The following is a 22,578-nucleotide window of genomic DNA, read 5'->3' as shown; positions in this document are numbered from 1 at the left end:
TTTCTTTTTCCAGTATGACAGACTTAACCTGCTCAAAGTAAGAAACATCTTCTTCCTTTTTCTTTCTTTCCCCCCTCCATTTTACTGTCTCTTGGTTTTCACAGTTCACATCCCCCTGTATTCTGTCAGTGAGCATAAAATAAAAGGGTAAATAAAATAGAAGAGAGATTTAAGGACTCAGTCTGCCTTCTCTTTGAACTTTTTGTAGTCTGTTGGAACATTTGGTGGAGGCAAAAGATGAGGCTTGGATGCCGCTGTAATTATGGATTTCAGTGTATTTATTGATGCTAGTATTTTTTTGTGTGTGTGTGGAAGAGCTTAAAAAAGGAGAACCTGCAGAGCTCCTCTATGGAGGAGCCCCTTAATTTGGGGAAGTTCAGATGTGAGGTGGTGGGGGGAATAGTTGCTGCAATTAATGCAGCAGAGGGGAGTGAAATCCTGTTGTGCTGTGCTGCCACCACAGCGTGTGCACCCTGATTTAGAAGGCACAGTGACAGCAGTGCCTCTGCCTTGGGTGTGCCAATTATAGCTTGATTATGAGCTGCTTTTTCCCCAGGAATTTTCTGAGTTACTCCTTTTGCTCATTAAAGGCAGACAGATGGCAAAACAAATCTGCAGGAAAAACCACTCCATCTCAGGCCCCGTGCTCCTGAGGACAAGGTGCTGTGTGCATGCTTTGGGTTAATTACCCTGATGCTTTTTTTAGTGTAGACTGAATTGCATAAGGCCTTTTTCCACGTCCTTCTTGCAGGGAGGGATGACTTCAGGCAGGTCCTTTATGAATGGGAGGGTATGGCCAAGTATGGAAAAGTGTAGGAAGCAGGAGGAAATTCCTCTGGGTAGCTGATGAACCGTACTGTGTGTTCAGTCCTGCAGTTCATATCCTTTCCCTGGGTTCTGGGGAAGTCCAAAGTCCTCTTTTTAACATCAGACTGTTGTATTTTAGCCTGTGGCATGAACTGTGTAACCGTGGGGGGGGGGTTGAGATCAGGGTTTTAAAATATCCTTCCGAAACGTTTGTCTCCATGAACGAAATCCACGATCCCAGTAAGGCTGTGTTTGCTGGAGTGGCAGGGAGAAAACAGCGTGTCCTCACAGAAATCTTTGGTCCAATCTGCTCTCATTGACACTTTGAATGTACTTTTCTTGTGGTAAAACATCCTGTGTGTCCTCGGTCCTCTGTGGGCCCAGTGCAGGTGGTTTCTGTGTTGCTGTGAGCATGAGCTTCACTCGGAGTGAAACTCTCTGTTACAAGGCAGAGAACAGTGTGCTTTCCTTCACACCCCCAGCTGGGTGTAAAGAGTGAAAAATACTCCCAAAGGTCAGAAGCAAGGTGGCTTCAAAGAGAGGAGTGCAGGGAAATGTTGCTGCTGTCCTTGTCTGTTATCCTGGGCTTCCCCAAGGAATGGCTGGGGAGAGGGGACAGCCCAGCTTTGTGGCTCTGAAATGTGTTCCTGTACCTGGAGCTGAGCACCCTCAGTGCTCAAAGGGTGCAGTGCCCTGAGGTATTTCCACCCAAAAATGGGGGATGCCTGTATGTCCTGTCAGCTCAGCTCAGTGTCATTGGAAAGCCACCCTGACTGGAGTGGGAGTGGGAAGCTTATTCCTCCCTCTCCCTGTGCAGGTAAATCTCACCTCCAGCTGAAAATTGCTGAGTGTGACTTTCCAAGCTGAGCTCTTTCGTGTGCTCCAGTGTGGCCTGTCCTCTCAAACCACCTGAAATGCCATGATAAGGCCAAAAAATAACCCCCAAAAAATCACATGTGCAGATGATGCAAAACACTGTGCGCTGAAATTCTGAAAAGAAAAAAAAAAAAATCCCAGCCTTTTTTTTTTCCCCCCCCTTGCTTAGCTTTTGTAGTGATTTCCTTCAGCACTTTCCCTGGCTCTGTGTGTGTGTTTGTGTGTATATCTCCCTTTTAAAATGCTGTTGAAAAAAAAACTTGCCTGATGGCTTTTGTGAGTAGAACTGTCCCTGCCTCTGGTAGTGCTTTGAGGGTTTATTTGCACAGGGGCTGTTCAGCAATGTGATTTTTGCCACCCAGCCAGCAAATGTAGAAGAGTGAAGCCCCTAAAGACACGGCTGGCAGTGGTGATGATGGTGATGGTGATGAGCTCCTGTGCTGTAGCAGGTGCTGCTGGTCTGCAGAAAAGATGCCAGTCTGTGTGTGTGTGTGTGCATGTGGACATGCACACCTTAGCCTGAACTGTTTCCTATCATGGAATCATGCTTCTGGATTTGTTCTTTGCTCCTGTAACTGCAAATAACTGTGTTCAGACCACACTGTGGAACCCACTGAAATCTTCTGTTTAATCCCGCTCTCACTCCACTAATTACACAAACCAGATTGGACCTGCTTTCTCTGTCCCTCTTCCTTTTTGATCCTGAGATCTCTGTGCTAACTAATGCTTCTCTTTTATTTTGTCCTTACAGAAAAGCCAGAGTTGGTATAATGTAAGTACTCCCGTTTCTCTTGTCCCTGGGTGGATGTGGGCTGGGGGCCTGGGCTGGGGTGGGGGGAAGGTGCAAAGGGGCTTTGCAGTGGCACTGGGGCACTCTGACCCTTTCCAAACGGAGATGGAAATGGCTCAGCACTGGCAAAGGAGGCCTGGCATCCTGAGGGCAAGGATGCCAGAGGTAGAGAGCAGAGCTTTGTCTTTTCAGCCACTCTCCCGGTGATCCCCACACCCCTGTGCCTCCGGTTTCTCACAGGGTGGGTGGTGGTGATGAGGTGACAAACACAGCTGCCAACCCTGCAAGCCCTTTGCATCTCTCAGGGTGGTGTGGGGGCGAGGAGGAGTTGATTTTGCAGTGACCCCATAGGAACACAAACCACCTTTTGCTTCTGCCTTGACCCTGTTTTGGTGCTGCAAGCACGAGTGTCGTGGTACAGAGCTGGCCCCACACTTGGCAGGGTTGATCCCCTCCCTGGAGTGCTCTAAAGCAGACAGTGGGCAGCTGCAGCAGCTGTTAATGCTCAGCAACAGTTCTTCCTGCAGCCTGGGACATCAGAAACCTGGGATTTTGGCTGGTCAGATGTGGCAGAGGTGTGAGAGGCAGAGTTAGGTGCCTGTGGGATGTAACCAGGACAGGAGGAGAAGTGATCTCAGATGAGGCAGTGGCTTTAAGAATAAAATACAAACCACGGTAGGCCAGGCTAGTGGAGAAGTGGCAGATAAAAGGACCCTGGATGCAGATGCACCAACCTGAGCAGGCTGCTGCCAAAATGTGACCCTGTCACCAAGCTGAAGGTGACTTGTGCTATTACTGCTTCTGCCTGTAGCTGCTGAGCTCCATTCCCTGTGCATGATGCTTTGCTGTGCTCTGCTTCTGTGGGTCTCTTGTGTTTTCATGTCCTCTCTATCTTATCTTTCTGTTCTCTTGTTTTTCCTCCATATATTTTCAGCATGAGAGACAGTACATCCGGAGAGTAAGCACTGGCTGCATTTTTTGTGGGTTTTTTCCCCCCTCCCCTCCCATTATTTTCCTTTAGAAAACAAAACAAAAAGCAAACCCATGTTCTAGTTAGCAGAGATGTTCTGGCCAGATAAAAGCAGCAGTGTGAAAATATGGATGGGCCACAAACCCCAGGAAGCCAGTCAGTCCTACCTGGAATTATTACTACCACCAAAAACTTGCTGATGCACAGTCTCCTTTCTTTGCCAGCTCCTTCCAGGCAGGACTTTCTGGCATTTGGACCCTTCTGATTCTTCCATTCCTTTCCCCTATGAGAGCAGCTCTAGAAGTGAATCAGTGGAGGCTGCCTCTTCATGAAGCCTTACAGATTCCTGTCCCCACTTTCCCCCCACTTTCATTTTACATAAATTCCACTGTGCTCAGAGCAAACACCCTCCACATTGTTCCTTGTGCCAGCTCAGCAGCCCTGGGTGCCAGGCACTGTGCAAACAACCCAAAAATTAGTCTTTGCCTCAAAGAGTCCTCAAAGATCCCCAGAGCATCACCAGTTTTCTAAGATGACTTTGGTTCCTGCTGCTTTTAACTGGTCTTTTTGTCCTTGTAGCACTGCATCCCTCCCTTTTCCCTCTCCTGGATTCCTTTCTCTCTGTTTTTTTCCTTGAAATGCCACTTGTTCTCTTGCCTTATGTGTTCTCCTTTCGATCCTACCAGTGCTTTTTTGGGATTGACATCCCTGCCAGGTTGAGAAGTGGGAGAAAAGGGTTGAGCCAGGGTCGTGGATTGGTTTGCAGACCTGCCCTCTCTGGGTCTGGGTGTGCTCTCTGTGCTTGGCTTTCTAAAATGCAAACTGGTCCAGATGCACTGTGAGATTGAGAAGAGAAGCCCAGTTGGAGAATAAATCTAAATATACTCAACCTTGTGGGGTTTGCTTTGTGTTCTGTGTCCTCGTGGTGGAAGAGCAGAATGTCCCTGAGGTGTTTGCCATGCCTTTAGTGAGGAATTGTGGACGTGGAGACTTTGCTTTACAAGAATCGTGATTCTTATGGAACAAAACTCTGTTGGCCAGCTGTGGCTTAGGCTTTGGACTTGTGTGTCTGCATGGTGAATTATTGGTAACTGATTTTTTTTATTTATTTTATTTTAAAAAGTGTTTTTAAATTAATTAAAAAAAAATTAGAGTAGACCTCACCCCCAAACTTACTCAGTAATTTTGTGTATTGGAACAGAGATTGTTCTTAAACACCACTAAAAACTGTCCCAGTAGGTCTGAACAGATCAGTGGGAGCCCAGCTGTTCCCACTTGCCTTTGGGAGAGCAAAGTCTGCCCTGGGGACAGCACGGAGAGGGACAGGAGAGCACGTGGAGCTCTGCAAACAACTGCTCTGCACACACAGGGCAGCCTCAAAAACACACCCAGGCAAAGGAGGGAGCCCAAGGCTGTGCTTGGGGGAAGCTGCAGTAAAAGCCTGGGCAGCAGGAGTTGGGAGCTGGCTGAGAATCCTGTGGTGCTGCAAAGGGAGACCTCTGGGCAGCCCTGGAGCTTCTGAAGGAAAACCTCAAGCCATCACAAGACTGAACACCAGGAGGAATCAGCCCTGTGCTGTCTCTTCTTCTTGGAGGCCTTGTAGGTGGCAGAGTGGAGGGGAGACTCGAGCTGTTGGAAAGAGTAAAGTGTTCCCTCTGGAGACAAAGAGAAATGATGCATCGTTTTAGGGAAAGCATCAGAAACACCTTCCCTGTGAGTGGCAGCCTGAGCCTCACTCAGCAACAGCGACTACGTGAACAGGGTTTACTGCAGAAATCAGGAGCCTGTGAGTGAGCAAGGTGTGGAACAGCCTTTTGCTCTCTAAATCAGCACAATCATCTTTTTAAGTTGCAGTAACCATTTTGTCAGACTCTCTCTGGAGCGGCATTAACTCGCTGTCTCTCGGGTGTTTTTCATCCTGTCAAGTTTTTTCCTTGGCTTTAGGGGTTTGGGATGCCAGCCTGGCTCAGGAGGGTTGTAGAGCCACTAAATTAGAAGTGAACTTCTGGTGCGTGCTGGTGTGACTCAGAAATCCATTTTCCACCCCACGTGGCCAGTGATTGCTCTGCAGCATCTTCCTCTGCTCTTCATTTGCTTTCAAAAGAAGAAAAAGAACAACAAAAGAAGAAAAATCTGAGCAGCCAGACTAGGTTTGGAAGAAATGCTGTGGGACAGGTGGCCAGTTCCTTTGCTGTCAGTGGGGTCAAAACTCTCCCACACAAGCAGGGAGTGTATTCTGTTCTTTTCCAGCAGTTTTCCAGAAGCAATGTAAATCATCCCTAAAGACTTAAGAGCAGGTCCATCAGCCATGCAAATTGGATATGGTTTTCCTTCCCACTTCCCCCTCTGCCTCTTGCCATCTCTCCTCACCCCTTTTTTGTGACACGTGCTGTGCAGTTCCACACATCTCTCGGTTCTTGTGTATTGTCCAACTTCCCTGTCCTGTCCCATCCCCCAGCAAAATTTGCTTTGGGCCTCCTGGGGAGGGTTTTGTTTGTGTCTAAGAGGGAGATGTCCCCATGGGGAGTCACCTGTTCTGCCCTTTTCCCCCCACCCCTGGCAGTGCCGTCCTGTCCCGTCTCTCTCTGTTTGCAGTAGAGTTAATGTTTGCTGCCTCCACCTCCAGGTCAGCTCTTCCCATCACTGGTGTCATCCATCTCTGCACAGGCAGGTGGAGGGGGGTGGAGACAGAAGCATCCTGGTGGGTTTTTATTTTGGATGAAGTCCCATATGCAGTTTCCAGCAAAGAGGGCCATTCAGTAAAGCAGTGCAGGTGCCTGTAATCCTAATTCTTAGTCCTTCCCAGGCTACAGAATGGTGGTTTTTTTGATTGTTCCCTCACCTTGGGGTGCAGATGGATCTGCTGGTTCCTTTTAACAGGGTTAAATGGGGAGAGCTGTGTGCTGTCTGGGAGCAGCAGTGATTTAGGGGAGCAGCTGAGCAGGCAGAGTGTCTGTCAGTGAGCAAGCTGCAATCACTGGCCTGGAGTGGAACCAGGCCTCTGCAGAGGCTGGGCTGGTTGCTTGCTTGGTATTTTTCTTTTGGTTCTTTTTGAGACCTTGAGAATGAGGGTTTTTACTTGTTTGTTCACAGCTGAGCATCACTGGAGCCGTGGTGTGAACATTTCCCTGTGCGTTTCTGTACCTGAGCAGGGAGATGGAGGGGCTGGGCACTAAGGGCAGAGGGATACAGGGAGTTCCAGTCTTCCTGGGACTTGCAGGGAGTTTTTTGCAAGGAAACCCTTGCCCTTTATTTCCATAATAAATAATAAATACTGACTAATAAACGAAACCTGGAGCATCCTGTTCTTTTTCTGGGGGAGAGAGGTGCACACAGGAGCAGTGCAGCCCTTCGGATTCCTGTCTGTCTGGGTCTCCCAGGGCTGATTTCTGATTCCTTAGGCTTGTCTCTCCTCGCTCCCCTCGCTGCTCCCCCAGCACGCTCTGTCCAGCAACTTTCCATGACAGGAAACATCTGCTGGGAGGCAGGGCCGGGGCTGGGTTACTGCCGGGCATTGGCCGCCGGAATTACCCGGCTGCAGCGACTCCAGGCATGGGCGAGTCATTTTGGGATCTTCCCCACCCGCCCCTTCCCTGAGAGACACACACGGACTGGAGCTGCCTTTGAGAGCAGAGAGGGATTGGAGAGCACAGCCCGAGGCAGACTCTGAGGAGGAAGAATCGCTGCTTTTCTGGTTTCAGAGGAGAAAGGGGGAGAAGCTGGAAGTGTGAGTTGTTTACCAGCCTGTTGAGCCCTGGAAGCCGCGGCTCTCTCCGTGAGTTCCGGCTGCTCCGGTGGGGTTGGAGGTGTTTTGGTGGCTGGCTCTGCCTTCCCTGGACATCAGGAGCTGCAGGGCTCCTGCAGGGGATGCCCACGGCAAGGAGCTGCTGAGCCGGGAGCAGGAGAGCACTGGGGTTGCCCGCCAGCACCGTTACCCCGATGAGCCACTTGGAAAAGAGTCCTCTGGAGGGCAAGTCCTCTCCGAGATCCTCAGGGGCTGCTGGGGCAGAGGAGCTGAAAGTGAGCAGGAAGGTAGGGGAAGGCACCTAAACTCCTGCCAAGCTGCTGGATCTCTGTCGACTTTGGACATAAACAAGAAGCGGTGGGAGCAGGAACAGGCAAAGCGGAGTTGGAGAACACGGGGAGCTGTGCAAGTGCTGAGGGGACACCATGGATTCCTTGCTGGAGTGTGGGTCTCTCTGGGATCATTTGCTGGATCAAGAGCTGCCGTGTCTGCGGTGGGACCTGGAGGGACTTGTCGACTTATCCCGAGGAAATGTGAGCCCTGGATCAGATGGAATCCCAGCTGTGAGTGTCCCTAAACTGAACCGTTTGCCAACCTGACAGAGCTGCTGGTGCTGAGCAGAGCATCTGCTGTAGGAAGGGTTTTAGGCAGGCTGGAACATCCCTTAGTGCAGGGAAGGGAGTGCAGTGCCCCTCCACTCGGGGGGCTGAGTTGGGCTGTGTTAATGCACTGAGCCCAAAGCTCTGAGCTGATCACAACCTCTGTTCCCCACTCTGTTCCCATCCTGACTGCTTGTTCCTGGAAATCTTGGGCTTGGGCTCTTGCTGGAGCCCATCTCTGACCAAGATCTTTTCCAGATGTTCAGGCTAGAAGTTTGGTGAGTAAAATTCACATTTGTGTCATCTGCTGCTTGGCAGGTTTGATTCTGAAGGAAGATCCTTTCCTTTGGGCCCACAGGACTGGAGCGAGTATTGGAAGTGCTGAGCTCATGTTGAAATCTACTGTTTATAGTTCACTGAATTGGTGTGAGGAAGAGGGAATGCTTCTGGTGGGGGGGGGGTGTTTGTCTATGATTTGACAGCCAAAATCAAAACTTCTTTGATTTGACAGCATTTGGCAATTCCGTGAGGCTAATGCTAAATAAACTTCACATTCCTCCCATCCCTGTGACTCCTCCACCACCAGTCTCATACAGAAGCTGCCTTTAATTTTTTTGGGCCCTTTCTACTCTGGGAGATTTGTGTTGTGTAGCTGGAAGAGATAGGAGAGGGTGGTTGGGGAGAAATGGGAGGTAGGGAGGGAAGAGGTTGTACCCCAGGAGGCTTCACCTTCCCTACATTCGTGTGAGGAAGAACGTGGCAGATTATCTGGTAGGTGGGAATTTGCACCTGCCCCTATTTTGGGCAGCTCTGCCTTCAGAAGCTGTTGTGGCTGCTTTGGGCAGCTGTCAGCAGGGCAGGGTGTGGAGGAGGTGGTCTGGCACGGACACTGGCATTGTAGTTCAGCAGATCCCAAAGAGGAGCCAGCTCCTGCTCTCCCTCCAGCCAACAGCACCGTGTTCTCCGAGCCCTTCCATGAGGCCAGGGCACAAAATGAGTGCATGACACAGTTTAGTCCCTGTGAGAGCCTTTTCTGAGCCCCACAGAAGTGTCCTCATCACACCAGCACGTAGCTGTGTGTGCACTGGGTGCCGCTCCATGGCGAGAGGGATGGGATGAGAGTGGCATTCCTGAGCTCCTGATGACAGGGGTTGCTCAAGTTCCTCTGGCAGGGCTGCAGCTGCACTGAATCACCTACTTGCTGGGGTAGCTGAGCTCAGCTGGGAATTGGCAGTTAACTGAGGCATTGCAAACAGAGCACATGCCTTGCCTTGTGCAGTTTGGGATGGCAGGGAAGGAGATTTCTCCTGCAGCCACAGCTTCCTGGCTGCAGGCATGGGTGCAGCCCTTCTACCCTGTACTTGCTCTTCCAAGTCAGGTTCTCCTCATCTTCTCACTTAATGCACTAAATCCCAAACCCTCCCATCTCTGTTGGCTGTGATGGGAGCCGGCCTCATGCTTTGTGAGTGCATCTGACCCCCCTTCTCCTTCCCGAGGTGGTCCTGTTTTCCCTCTCCATGGCTCTGTTCTCATGCCTGCCCCTCTCTTTACCAGGCCCTCTGTTATTTGCAGGTGTTGAGTCCAACGTACAAACAACGGAATGAGGATTTCAGGAAGCTCTTCAAGCAGCTCCCGGACACGGAGCGTCTCATCGTGGGTAAGTCCAGCCCCTCAGGGCTGTGCTCTGTCCTGCTGGCGGCAAATCCAGCATGTGTGCATCCAGATTTTCCTTCTCCAAAGAGGTTACCACCAAGAAACAAGCCCCTTGTGTCTGCTGTGCACAGACACAGCCCCTCCTCACCGTTCCCGATGGGTTCCACTCGTTTTCCAGCACCGATTTGTGATCAGTTCCCTCATGATTTGAGGAGCATGTTTTCCTCCCCGGTGTTCCCCAAACGCTGACAGGGTGTTTGTGCCCTTCTAATACTCAAAAAGAGTCTTAGAGGGTTCTTTGTGGCCTCGTGGGGTGGGGGTTGCAGGTCCTGATGTGAGCTTCCCTATTTCCTCACTTCCCGATGCTCCCTGCTCACACGTGGGTGCCCTTCCCATACCCACTGAAGCTTGGGCCTCACAGCTGATGAGGGGCTGCCCAGTGCAGGAACATTGCATCTGTTCTCTCTTGTGTAACTGCTGATCTCAGGCTGTGTCCCACACTGCTGAACGAGGCACGTCGGAGCAGAGGGGTGGGAATTGTTGAGGATGCTCGAGCTGGGAGAGAAGTGAACAATGGCACTAGAAGGCAAAATGGAGTGGACAGATTAAATCTGGCAGTCGTACATAGGATGCTACAGAGTGGCCAGCTGATAAGGCAGGATCATCAGTCAGTGAGAGAGACTGTGTGTGATGTGCCCTCAGGAGGAAACATAACCCAGTGGCCGGAGCAGCAGCTGGGGCTCGACTGGGGTGTGTGGAGCACTTCTTCTCTCCGTGCTGCCACTCATCCTCACCTTCATGCTGTCCTGCTGTCTGGTTTTTGCTGCTCCTAAACCCCTCTGCTGTCCACCCACAGATTACTCATGTGCTCTCCAACGAGACATCCTCCTGCAGGGCCGCCTCTACCTCTCGGAAAACTGGATCTGCTTCTACAGCAACATCTTCCGCTGGGAGACACTGGTGAGGCTGTCAGGCTGTGTGCCAGCATGCTTGGTGTCAGCAGGTTTGCTGGCACTGCTCTGGAAGCGCTTCTTTTCATTGTCTTTCTCATCCTGTCATGTTCTTTCCTTCCTGGGTGGCTCTGCCCACAGCTGACCGTTCGCTTGAAGGACATCTGCTCCATGACCAAGGAGAAAACGGCACGGCTCATTCCCAATGCCATCCAAGTTTGCACTGACACTGAAAAGGTACATCCTTGAAGCTCCCCCTTCTGATGGCTCTCAGGGGGGCAGGGGAATTGGGTGTGGTGTGGGATTTTTCTGAACTGACTGGTCGTGCTCCCTGTTCTGTCTGGAACACACGGAGCTCAGATGGGGGTGTGGGGCCAGGTGAAACATCCAGTGTGGTTTGCTCAGTCCTTCCATGAACTGCAGCTGGAAAGGGGATCCAAACCAGTCTGTCTCTTCATATTCCCTTTTTTGGGCCTTTTCTGAACTGATTTTTCTCCCCATCTCTTCCCTTTCAGCACTTTTTTACCTCCTTTGGGGCTCGAGACAGGACGTACATGATGATGTTCAGGCTCTGGCAGAACGCTCTGCTTGACAAGGTATTGAAACCATCACCTCCCCGTTGGGTGGGATGGAAGGGAGGGGATGGATGTAACCTGACTGCTGTATGTACCTCAAAAGACATTGGGACAGCAGGCACCTATTTTTAGGCAGGGCATGTTCATAACTGCAGGTGCAATCCCTTCTTTTTACGTGGAATTCTGTGCACACCCTGTAGGTGCCACTCTGCCTTTGCTGGCGAGTGGAAACATTTGGGTCTCAGCAGGGAATTTTTGGAAGGCTGTGATTCCAGTGAAGCAGCCCAGAAGAAAGCAGTTCAAAAGGCAAGAGGAACAGCTCAGTGTGCAGGCAGAGCTCTGTGCTTCAGAAGTGTGTGGAGTTCAAGACAGGGCAGAAGAAGAGTGTTCAGGGCATCCCAAACGCCAAGGAGAGCGGTGATGGGTGCAGGATGCACTCAGGGCTGTTTTAAAATAAAGCAGGGATGTGCTCCTGCTGTGCCAGAGGCTCCATATATCTCATATTTGATCCAAATATCTGCTCCACAGTCTGGTGGGTATTTCTGGCCTCGCTCCTCAGCCTCAGGAACTGATGTTCCAGTGCTTCCAGCGTTTCAGGATGTCCTGGCTGGAGTTCAGGCCTTACTGGGAGGCTCAAGTAATCCAGCCCCTGGAATACCCCGTCCCGAAAATCGGGGGAGTATTTGGGATGCACGAGGATCGCTTTGCATCAGGCAGCTTGTATTGGGCCATGTGCTGTAATTTGAGGAGCCTCTGGAAGTTCCTGACAAAGTTCAGTGCCCTTGGTTTCAAGGTCAGAGCAAATGGGATCTGAGAAGTGGAGTGATAAGGACAGGAAAGACTTCCAGAGCTTTTTCCAAGAGGGGGAGAAAGGACCTAGTCCAGTTTTCCTGGTAAAAGGTGCCAATTAGAGTGTGTGTGGGGAGAAGGTGAAACAGTCAGACATTTTTCTGGATAAAAGTTCCTCATTAGAGTGTGGTTTTTTTCCCGTGCTTTTGATTGCTACTTTTGGGAGCTGGATTAAAAAATTCCTGCCTTATCCCATGCAGTTACTATGGGAAGAAATTAAAGCCAGCAACTCAGAAAAAGTTCACTGGATTTGTTTTCCCTCATTACCAAGAAATCTTTTGTCGTTGGTCATAAGTTTCTCCTGGGTAAAAATCCATCCCTTTTTATCCTTCAACCACATATTTAAATCACAAGTTCTGGCCCATTTTTGAGAACCTCAGATCACAGTCATATGGTGGTCAACTGACCTGCATCCCTTAAAAACTGGGCTTTTGTCAACACTCTGGATAATTTATTTTCTCTTTTTATCTCAAGTGTATACTTTTCACAGCAGTGTCTGGTGATACAAACTCTTTTTGATTTCAGATTGCAACAGGAAGTGTTTTTCTTTGTTGCTGCTTTAAGTCGTTTTCCCTGCAGCTGGGATTTTTCAAGCAGCTTTAATTTAAGCAAACTCGAAGGGGAAAATAACCTTGTAAGGTTATTTTCCTTGTAAGTTCCCCCTGCTGGGGCTTGGTAAAGTAGCAGATATTAAATGGAAGCGCAACAGAAGAGGCAGGAGGGAAATGCAGGTTTGCTGCTGGCATTATTCCATTGTAGAGTGGAAAATCTCATCCCAACCAAGTCAGTTTTTAGGGCAGAACCTGGGCTGATGGTGAAGGCTTTTTTGGTGAAGAGAGCCTCTTGATGGGGGCAATCTCTAAGCCAGCTTGGCCTAACAAAATAAATTCCATAAAATGGCATTTCACAGAGGTGAGTGCAGCGTAAGGCTCTCACCTCCCATCAGATGGGAATCTCTCCCTTCTCCTTTCAGGGCAGGAAATGTACTCCTGACCATGGGAATTCCCAACTTGCATTATATTTTAGTGGTTTTGGATGCAAATGTGTGCTGTTCTCCACTCCCTTTTAGCCTCTGTGTCCAAAGGAGCTCTGGCACTTTGTCCACCAGTGTTATGGGAACGAGCTGGGTCTGACCAGTGATGATGAAGACTATGTGCCTCCTGATGATGACTTCAACACAATGGGGTGAGTGAGGAGGAGGAGGAAACTCTGCCTGGGAGGAAGAAAAGGTGGCCCCAGGAGAGCAGGATATACTGCAGACCTCAGAGTGCTGCTTGTCCCTGGTGAGAGGTTCTGGGATGTGGCCAGATGTTGACCCTTAAATGTGTAAGGCCTGAAACACTGAAAGCCTGCCATCTCCTCATGGAAGTTGGTAGGGATTGAAATGCCAGCTGGGCAATTGTGTAAATGCCAGAGCACCCCAGTCACGAGGTTACATGGTCAGAAAGTGCTGATGCTTGTTGGTCTGTGTAGAAACACTGAGAAGTCTGGGCTTCACTGAGCCACTTCTGCTTCTTGGCCACGCTGGAAACTTCACAGAACTGTTCTCACTTGCTCTGTGTGTCCAGTTGTAGCTGTACTGAGAGGGGTAAATATAAAAACCTGTGTTCTCTGTGGCATCTCAGCTACTGTGAGGAGATCCCCGTGGAGGAGAACGAGGTCAACGACAGCTCCTCCAAGAGCAGCATGGAGGCCAAGCCAGAAGCCAGCCCTCAGCTGCCAAAGAAATCTGTCACTGCCAGCACTCTGACATCCACGGGGAGCAGTGAAGCTCCAGCCTCGGTGAGTGTCCTCCCTGCCCTGGGAGCAGGAATCCTGCCTGGGATCCCACAGCCCCTTGGTTCTGTGAGGTGACTGCTCTGCTCTTCCACTCACTTCAGGCCTCAACCTGGCCAAAAAAAAGTGAGCTAGGTGTGCCTGTCCTAAAAGCCTGGGGCCATGTGCATTCTCCTTTCCATGCCCTCAGATGGAAAGAAATGGAATGTGGGAGATGAAAGGGTTATCATTTCTTTGCTGCCTTCAGTTATTCCCCTGGAAACAGCGTGTGCCCTCGTGGTGTTACAGCACAGCAGACCTTGTTCAGTTATGACCTCAGGTTTTTCAGCTTGTTTGAGAGCAAAACTAGTATTGTCTGTGTGCTTGTCTGGATGAAAAAGGCTTGTGGTGTCCAAAGCTTGAACATTGACTGTTTGACAGGAGGTGATCCAATATATCCACGTGTTTTACGACCACCACATAGCAACCTTCCTCCTCTCTTTGTTATTTAGCTTTCAGACAAGTCAAGGCTAATATTCCAAATATCCAGAGGTAGACAGTTGGTTCCCAAATAGGAAGTTTTCAGAAATAAGCCCCAGTTCCCAGGTGCTGACCCTGCCCTCGCTGTGCTCTGTGCTTGCTGCAGTTCGATGGAGTTCTCCCAGAAGAGGAGGAGGCAGTGGCAGAGAGCCCTGTGGAGAAAGACCTCGGCATTGCAAATATCATGGGAGAGAAGATGGACATCATTGGCCCTGTGAACTCCCCTTCCCTGGACTTCAATGACAACGAAGACATTCCCACTGAGCTCAGTGACTCCTCAGAGACCCACGATGAAGGTGTGTGTGGGGAAGGGCCACTCCCTCAGTGTGTTTTACACCCTATCTAACGAGGCACCGGAGTGTCAAATACTGGATTGCTTTTCTGGAGTTCAGAAGATGCAAAGGATTCCCATTGTGTGCTTGCAGAAAGTGGATATGTGGGGTATTTGGGAGGATATCCCTAAAATAAGCTATGGGAGATGATTACCCCTTCTGACATTCCAACTGTTGTCCTGGGATCAGTGGAGGAAAAGGGTTAGAAGTCCCTCTTCTTCCTTCTTCACATGGCCCTGGGGGACAGATATGTTGAAGCTAAATATTCAGAGGTAGAAAACTGGTTCACAAGGGATAAAGTTCTGAGAACTGAGGGCCTGTCTCCCCACAGGGGAAGTCCAAGCCTTTTATGAGGACCTGAATGGGCGCCAGTACGTGAACGAGGTGTTCAACTTCAGCGTGGACAAGCTCTACGACCTGCTCTTCACAGACTCCCAGTTCCAGAGGGACTTCATGGAGCAGCGCCGCTTCTCTGGTGAGCCTGAGGTCCCTGCTGAGGCACAGGGCCTGTGCAGAAGGGAAATCTCTGCCTTGGAGGTGTATCTTTGCCTGCTGGAGGGACTGGGTCACATTCCGAGCTGATTTTGGGACGGTGCAGCCTGTGCTGTCAGTAATCAAAAGCAGGCAGAACCGGCCTTGCTTGCCCATCTGGTTTCATTTTCTAGCAGCAAAATTCGTGGAAGAAGCAGACCCTCTTAGTTTTTAGCATCAGCTAAGGCCTGATCCCATGTTCAGGGCTATGCAGTGTGAGGAGAAAGCTCCTGCTGGCTCTACACCAGACACTGCACTTGGTGGTGCAGAGAGTGTCCCTTGGCATGTTGTGGTTCTCCTTTCCCTGTAAGTGTAGATTTGCTGAAGGAGATCTGTTCCCAATCCCTGCACTTCAAAGAGGGGAAAATATTCCCATTTAGCTCAGGAGCCCTTTCTTTCACACTCTGCTGAGCTCTAGTGCTTCTGCAGCCAGGCTCTGCAAGGACAAGGAATTACTGCCCCAAGCTGGTTATGCTTTTCCCTAGAGAATGACCAGAGATCCCTCTCTGATAGCTTAACTGTAACGTTGTTTTGTCCCCTCAGATATTATCTTTAATCCCTGGAAGAAGGAAGAAAATGGCAATCAGACCAGAGTGATCCTGTATACCATCACCCTCACCAACCCTCTGGCCCCCAAAACTGCCACTGTCACAGAGACACAGGTATGTGAGTGGGGAGCAGGGCTGTGGTGCTGCCAGTCCAGCAGATGTTATTTATGAGCAGGGCACAAAGAAAGTCAGGTACTTGTGTGGCCAGTCCTTCTCACAGCTCCTCAGGAAGATGTTTTGATTATGGGGAGGACAATGAGATATATTTAAGAAGATAAAAAAAAGGGAAGGACCTGCAATGAATGCACTGGGAGGAGCCAGGCTGGCTGTATCCAATGGGAGCTGCAGCTGGAGAGGAGGAAAAGCCTCTTTCCTTGTCCAGAAATATGTTCAAGTGGCCAAAGGTAAATATTGAGAGTTAGGGTTAGTATTAGGGAATACTAAGAGGGAGTCTGAGCATTCCATTTCAGGGAGAAGAGAATCCCAGCAGCAAGGTGTGACTGGGGAGGATGGAAGGAGAACCCCAGCAGCAAGGTGTGACTGGGGAGGATGGGATGAAGCTTGCAGTTCAGAAACCAAGACTGTGCAGGGAAGGGAAAGGAAAGGGGACAGCAAAGTGATGGGCAAAGGGAACAGCACGTTTTCAGACAAAGATATGGCCTATTTCATGCTGAGTTTGGGGTCACCCACCAAGGCACACCTTGCTGTGCCCTTGCTGCAGAGGTAAGTGGAAATAGTCTGTAAGAAAAGCCATATTTTTGTACAGGGATCTGCAGTTAACTGCGTCCCCTTTGTGAGGTTTGTTCTGGAGCAAAGAAGGAAGCAGATCAGAAGAACTTAAAAAGAAGTAATTAACATGTTTTTATGGTGTTTAGAATCACAGAATAATTTATGCTAGAGAGGCCTCTGCTCAAAGCAGGGCCATGACTGGCTCTGACTCAGGTTGGTCCCTGACAAGCCAGACATTAGAACAGAGGCCATACTTGCAAAGGTCCCAAAGAACTGCTCCTCATCTCTTGTTACAAAATACTGGAGCTTGAGCTGCTGGAACTTAAAGCCCTTTTGAAATACACCCTTGGGGAACATCTGGGTGAAACACTTGGTTTCCTGGAGAAGCAGAGGCGGGGCAGGGGCGTGGATGTGCGTGTTTATGGTGGAGCTGTTTTGTGCAGGTGTGTTCCAACCACTCTAACAGTTGCCCTGCACGCTGTCTTTTGTGCAGACAATGTACAAAGCCAGCCAGGAGAGCGAGTGCTATGTCATAGATGCAGAGGTGCTAACCCACGACGTCCCCTACCACGATTATTTCTACACCATCAACCGCTACACGTTGACTCGTGTTGCCAGAAACAAAAGCCGACTCAGGTACGCTTTTTGGGGGATTGAAGAGCTTTTCTGGTCACCAAAAAGTCGCCTTGGGGTGGGAGTTCTGCTGTTGGGTGTGTTAGAAGGGGTTGAAAGGGACTCTTAGCCTTATTTCTTTGTCCTGTTGCTGGAACACTCCTGTCAGGAAGAGTAGGGCAGGAACCTGCTGGGCATCAAGCAAACATCAGACCCGATGCAGAGGAGTCACAGCTGGTCAGGGACAGGATTTATAGACTTCTCTTGCCCTTTCTTGGAAGCAGGGCCGGTTGTCACACGCAGTCATTGCCTGGGATAAGCAACAGGACATAATTCCAGGGATTGTGCCAGTGAGATGCACTTGTGGGGAGAAGCAGAGGAATTTGGTATCAGGCAAAGCTTTTTAAATTACTTTTTAGGTCTACTAGTGACAGAGGGTGTGAGTTGCTATTTCAAAACGGGGAGGATGACCATCCTTTCTTCTCCCAGGGTTTCCACGGAGTTACGTTACAGGAAACAGCCTTGGGGGCTGGTGAAATCCTTCATTGAGAAGAATTTTTGGAGCGGCCTGGAGGATTATTTCCGTCACTTGGGTAAGAGTGGGGCAGTGACTGTGGTAGTGACACGCAGGCAGTGGCACCTGCCGTGGTTCTGAAGCAGGATAACACACGTGTACCCCCAAAATGCCAAGCAGCAGAAAGAGTTCTGGAAAATTTATTCCCAGGTGGAGAACACTGGACTTAGAAGGGGAAAAATAACTTCTAGCAGTGCTGCAAAAAGCACTGGGCTTCAGAAAGACAGAGGCCTCCTGTTCTCTTTGAGGCTTTTTATCTTTGCCAGCCTCCCCCCAGGCCCTGGGGGGAGAGAGTTTATCTCTCTTAATCTCAGAGAGAGAGAGAGAGAGACTGCAACTCTCCTTTGGAATACAAGAGGATAAAACACCCGGATTATCCAGGAGAAAGGGGTTTCTTCTTAGGCAGGAAAGGCTTCCTAAGTGAAACAAGCCCTGATCTTCCAGAAGGGTATCTACACTTCCAATGGTTTAGGCATGGAATGGTTCATAAAAGGGGCTGGGATTAACCAGGGCATCAAGTGCTGCTCCCTGTCGGGCAGCCTGGGCTCAGAGGCTGTCTTAGAGGTCTTCAATCTCCCTCTCTGTACAAAACCAGCACCACACCTCTCTGAAACATCCCCCCCCCTGTGCTGTGCCCCTGCAGAGAGCGAGCTGGCCAAGACAGAGAGCACCTACCTGGCCGAGGTGCACCGACAATCCCCCAAGGAGAAGGCGAGCAAGCAGCCCGCGGTGCGCCGCAGGAAGCGCGCCCACGGCCACCTGCGGGTGCCGCACCTGGAGGAGGTGCTGAGCCCCGTCACCACCCCCACCGACGAGGAGGTGGCACATCGGATCAAGCACGTGGCAGGTGAGGGGCAGAGGCACCTCTGCTCGCCTTGCAGCGAGGCTGGGGAAGGGATATGGAGCGCAGGTCCTGGGAGGAGCAGCTGAGGGAGCTCATCCTGGAGAGGAGGAGGCTCAGGGGAGATCTCATCACTGTCTGCAGCTCCCTGGCAGGAGGGGGGAGCCAGGTGGGGGTTGGTCTCTTCTCCCAGCAGTAGGACCAGAGGGCACAGCCTTAAACTGCACCAGGGGTTGGACGTCAGGAAGAAGTTCTTCCCAGAGAGAGTGATCAGACATTGGAATGGGCTGCCCAGGGAGGGGGTGAAGTCACCAGCCCTGGAGGTGTCTAAGAACAGACTGGATGTGGCGTCAGTGCCGTGGGCTGGGTGACACAGTGGTGTTGGGTCACGGGTTGGACTCGATGATCTCAGAGGTCTTTTCCAACCTGGTTGATTCTCTGAGAGGGACAAGGGACGTCATTCCCTGTCCTAAATGCATCCATCTCCTCAGGTTCCACTCAGACACGGCACATCCCCGAGGAAAGCCCCAGTGGCTTCCACCTGCAGAGTGTCTCCAAGCTGCTCCTTGTCATCAGTTTTGTGTAAGTGATGGGCTTTTGCTTTCCTTCACGGTCAGCCTTAAACAACTTTGGCTTGTCTGCATTTCTGGTGTTCTGTGCTCCCTTCTTTCTGCTCAGTTTTACCCTTTTTTAAACCAAACATGGGCTTTGTAGACCTGCATGTTTTTGGGAGTCCTGAATGCAGGTCTGGGACCTGTTTGGGACAGTGATGATTGCAAGGAGAGGGGAGTCGATACCTAAAAGGGAAGAAACACAAAAAGAGAGGGAAAAAAAAAAAAAAGAGAAAAAGGAGAGTCTTTTTTATTTCAGGGACTCAGTTTAGAGATTTTCAATGACATCTATAAAACGTGGGATGTTTTTAATTTAAAATAAGTATTTTAATGTATTCTGCTCACAAATCAACCATTACCAAGAACAAGGACCAGGCAAAGCTCTCTGGAAGCCACTGTCTATCACAACAAGGTTCAGATTCTGTGGGGCAATTCTGCTCTGACAAAACCTATTTGGGTCTGGTCCTGGGGGGTGATTTGGATTAGAGGTACCATCTCAAAAACAAGCTGGACCCTTTAGAGATGATTTCTGCAAAATAAGGATAGAACCATGTGAAGCAACAAGAGATTGATTTTCCTAGTTCAGCAGCAAGAACTGTGTTTGGTTTGGGGTGTCTTTCTGCCACACCTTTCCCAGTTGCTAGTCTTGGATTTGGATGTGTGTGCTCCAAGTGAGCTGGGAATGGTCCCCTTGTATCCCTGTGGCTCAGTGTAGTACTTGAACTCAGGTGTATCTGCTGGTTCTCTGCCTCTTGGGTGAGCTCCCTATGTTGGTGCTGCAGTGGTTGCTGTGCAGCAGTCCAGACTAAAGGAGCAATCCAGGTACAGGGTGGTTTTTTTTCTGCCTTAAGCTCAGTCTTTCCTTAAGCTCCAGCCACCTTTCACTGAGGTGGGAAGAAGCTGGAACTTGTAGACTGAACTTAACAGTTCAAATTGAGCTCCTTCCTGTGTTTCCTTTTCCCAGTGGGGGCACTGACTGCAGAGTTTTGCAGCAGTAACCCAGCCAGTGGCTGGGAAGGTGATGTCAAGTCCTGTCACGATAAGAGAATAGTAGAAAGGTACAAAAAAAGCTTTATCAAAATCTCTCCTGACAGGCTGTGAGCTTCACTTAGGTCAGAGCACCCCGATAATGATTTCAGAACACTCCTCTGGCCAGCTGCCATCCTCCTGACTGAGCTGGTGATAGTGGGCCATTCTTCCAGCAGAATAGCTGCTCTGTGCAGGGACAGGCACCAGGCTGGTATTTTGGAATCTGTTGCCCAGGAGGAGAGGAAATGCCCGTGTGTGGTGGTGGTGGGTGAGAGGGGCAGTGCAGGGCCTGGCTGTGGTGGTGTTCCCAGTGCCAGCAGTGCTGGGAATGGGGGGTTTGGCTGGGTGTCAGACTTCAGGCTCATCCCCCAGAGCCACAGCTCAGCTTTGCTGGGTGAATTGCACCAGGAATGCAGGCACAGGGATATCTGTCTGTCCTTCCTGCCTCTCTTCCCACTGTTCCTTTCTCCTCCCCTGGCCCCCCTCTACCTCCTGCACTGTCTGTGAGCCTCCTCCTCTCAGCCCAGTTTCTCCTGTTCTGTGTCAGTCCGTTTCTAACCTGCAGCTGCTCCGTCTTTTCTCTTCCCTGCTCCCATTAGGATCTGTTTCAGGTACTGTCTCTCTCTTTTTTTACCTCTTTACTCTCCCATTTCCTCTCTCTCTCTGCATTCAGCACATCCACCCATCCAAACCTGTTCTGGCTGATCCCTCATCCCTGTCTTTCTGTCTCTCTGTCCTCCTTGCTCACGCATTTCTTCCACGAGGTGCAGTTTTGGGTTCTGACCCACCTGGTCCTTACTCAGATTAAGCTCCCACTCACACGCAGCGTGGACCTGGGCCTCAGACACCTTCTCAAACCTTGGGCATTTCCCAGGTGTGCCTGGCAGTGTGGGCTGGGAAGTGCTCCTGCTGAACTGGCTGTTTTCCCTCTTTCCAGTCTGGTGCTGCTGGTCATTCTCAACATGATGCTGTTCTACAAGCTCTGGATGTTGGAATACACCACACAGACCCTCACGGCGTGGCAGGGCTTGAGGCTGCAGGAGAGGTACTGTCACACCTGCCTGGGCTTTGGCTGAGGGGGTGGTAGAGGCTCTCCCAGGTTTTGTGATATTTATGGTGTCAGCTCCCTCATCCTGGCCAGGGTCAGAGGCTCTAGAGCACCTTGTTGGAGGTGGCATTTCCAGTGGTGACCTTGATGTCCCATGCCTGTTTGTGTGTCCTGGATTCCCTCTGGCATTTTTAGGTGATGCTTTTTTTATGTCATGTCCTTAAATGCCAGGTATCCTGCCTGAATGGTCTCTTGGGGTTTTTTTTTAGAGGTTGTGAACAATCTGAATCCACTTATCTAAGGTTTTTTTGCCCCTTTATGTCCCTTTCTTGCAGTCCCAGTTGTTCCCTTGCTGTGTTGGGTTTGACTCCATCATTCCTAGCCACGTTCTACCATTGTGTTGATTTTTTTTTTTGCATGATTTGTCTCAAGGGCTTTCTCATTTCTCCTTATTAGAGAAGAGAATTATTGTTTTCCCCAAAATAGCCCTGTTACTTTCCCATGGATAGATACTTTAGGTGATTTTATCTTTCTCTAGTACTCTTGGTGTTTATTTAGACTACAATATAGTATTTAAGTACAGAACTTATATCCTGTAATGTGCATGTTCTGGAATTACATGGGTACCTCTTTCCCTGCCCCACACAGTTAAGTTTTGTGTTGCATCCATGATTTTTATGGAAGTATCTGAACCTGTCCAAGCACCTTGAGTGCTTCCATCTGTCCTGATGCCTCCCACCCTGTTCAGGGGGGGTTAATTTGGCCTGAAGGAAGAGAGCCATGGAAAAGAGAGCCAATGCAGCTTTAATTCAAAATAAAGTCCTGAACAAATTACATGAGATTAATAAAGACTGACAGAGCAGGTCTAGAAAAAGCAAACCACAGAAACTTGTGCAGGGCTGCCCTGCCCCACAGCATCACATGGCATGGCATTATTCCCTGTCAGCAGCCACGGAATCCAACTGATGGAAATTCACTTTTGCTCAAGAAAACCTGCCCCTTTGGGGTGAAAAGCTTAGCCAGAAGCTGGTTCCACCCTCTGCAGTTTGCCCAGAGTGACTCTTGCCCCTGTTGTGCTGCCAGGCTGCCCCAGTCCCAGACAGAGTGGGCCCAGTTGCTGGAGTCCCAGCAGAAGTACCACGACTCCGAGCTGCAGAAGTGGCGGGAGATCATCAAATCCTCCGTGATGCTTCTGGACCAGGTGAGACCCCCACGGCCAAGGTAGGGCTGTGACCTGAGAGGGCACCCTGTCCTCCCACCCCCTGCTCCCATTGCCTGGCTCCACTGTGGTCCCTCAGGGTGTGTCACCTCCCCCAGTGTCTCCTTTAGACCCACCTTCTCTCCTGGTGGTGGGCAGCGGGTGCCAAGGGCGGTCACAGGGTGCCACGGCCTCTCTGTCACATCTGAGGGGTCCGTGCACACCAAGGGGAGAATTCTGCCAAAAATCTCCCACTGGCACGTTTTGAACTTAGTCTGTGGCATCCCAGTTTGGAAGAAAGACAGTTTTTTACCTCAGCTCTGGACTCACACGCAGATTTCGTGGATGAAGGGAACACACTCTGCGTGGGCCCTTCACAGCACAAAGCTGCAGCATCCACTGCTTAAAAAGCCTTT

At 50.3% G+C, this 22,578-nt stretch overlaps 1 protein-coding gene across 12 annotated transcripts in view; it reads left to right on the top strand.

Annotated features, from left to right (window-relative positions):
• GRAMD1B (GRAM domain containing 1B) overlaps positions 1-22,578 on the top strand; it is an 88,617-nt gene that overhangs the window by 59,328 nt on the left and 6,711 nt on the right. For 7 of the 12 annotated variants that reach the window (XM_050323099.1, XM_050323109.1, XM_050323106.1 and 4 more), the window contains 18 exons: positions 14-37; positions 2,435-2,455; positions 3,408-3,431; positions 9,360-9,444; positions 10,297-10,400; positions 10,532-10,627; positions 10,906-10,986; positions 12,884-12,999; positions 13,440-13,596; positions 14,216-14,405; positions 14,773-14,916; positions 15,516-15,634; positions 16,743-16,885; positions 17,351-17,454; positions 18,079-18,282; positions 18,768-18,858; positions 20,854-20,961; positions 22,048-22,165. In XM_050323099.1, coding sequence (XP_050179056.1) covers positions 14-37; positions 2,435-2,455; positions 3,408-3,431; positions 9,360-9,444; positions 10,297-10,400; positions 10,532-10,627; positions 10,906-10,986; positions 12,884-12,999; positions 13,440-13,596; positions 14,216-14,405; positions 14,773-14,916; positions 15,516-15,634; positions 16,743-16,885; positions 17,351-17,454; positions 18,079-18,282; positions 18,768-18,858; positions 20,854-20,961; positions 22,048-22,165 — 1,929 coding nt within the window. The remainder of the gene's footprint in view (positions 1-13; positions 38-2,434; positions 2,456-3,407; positions 3,432-9,359; positions 9,445-10,296; positions 10,401-10,531; positions 10,628-10,905; positions 10,987-12,883; positions 13,000-13,439; positions 13,597-14,215; positions 14,406-14,772; positions 14,917-15,515; positions 15,635-16,742; positions 16,886-17,350; positions 17,455-18,078; positions 18,283-18,767; positions 18,859-20,853; positions 20,962-22,047; positions 22,166-22,578) is intronic. The other 5 variants (XM_050323102.1, XM_050323100.1, XM_050323104.1 and 2 more) reach the window with 3 other exon arrangements.

Source organism: Myiozetetes cayanensis, unplaced genomic scaffold, assembly GCF_022539395.1.
Source record: "Myiozetetes cayanensis isolate MyiCay16 unplaced genomic scaffold, myiCay2020 scf29, whole genome shotgun sequence".
NCBI classification, from domain to species: domain Eukaryota; kingdom Metazoa; phylum Chordata; class Aves; order Passeriformes; family Tyrannidae; genus Myiozetetes; species Myiozetetes cayanensis.
The sequence above is the reverse complement of the archived record's forward strand: the minus strand, read 5'-3'. Positions and strand labels throughout refer to the sequence as shown.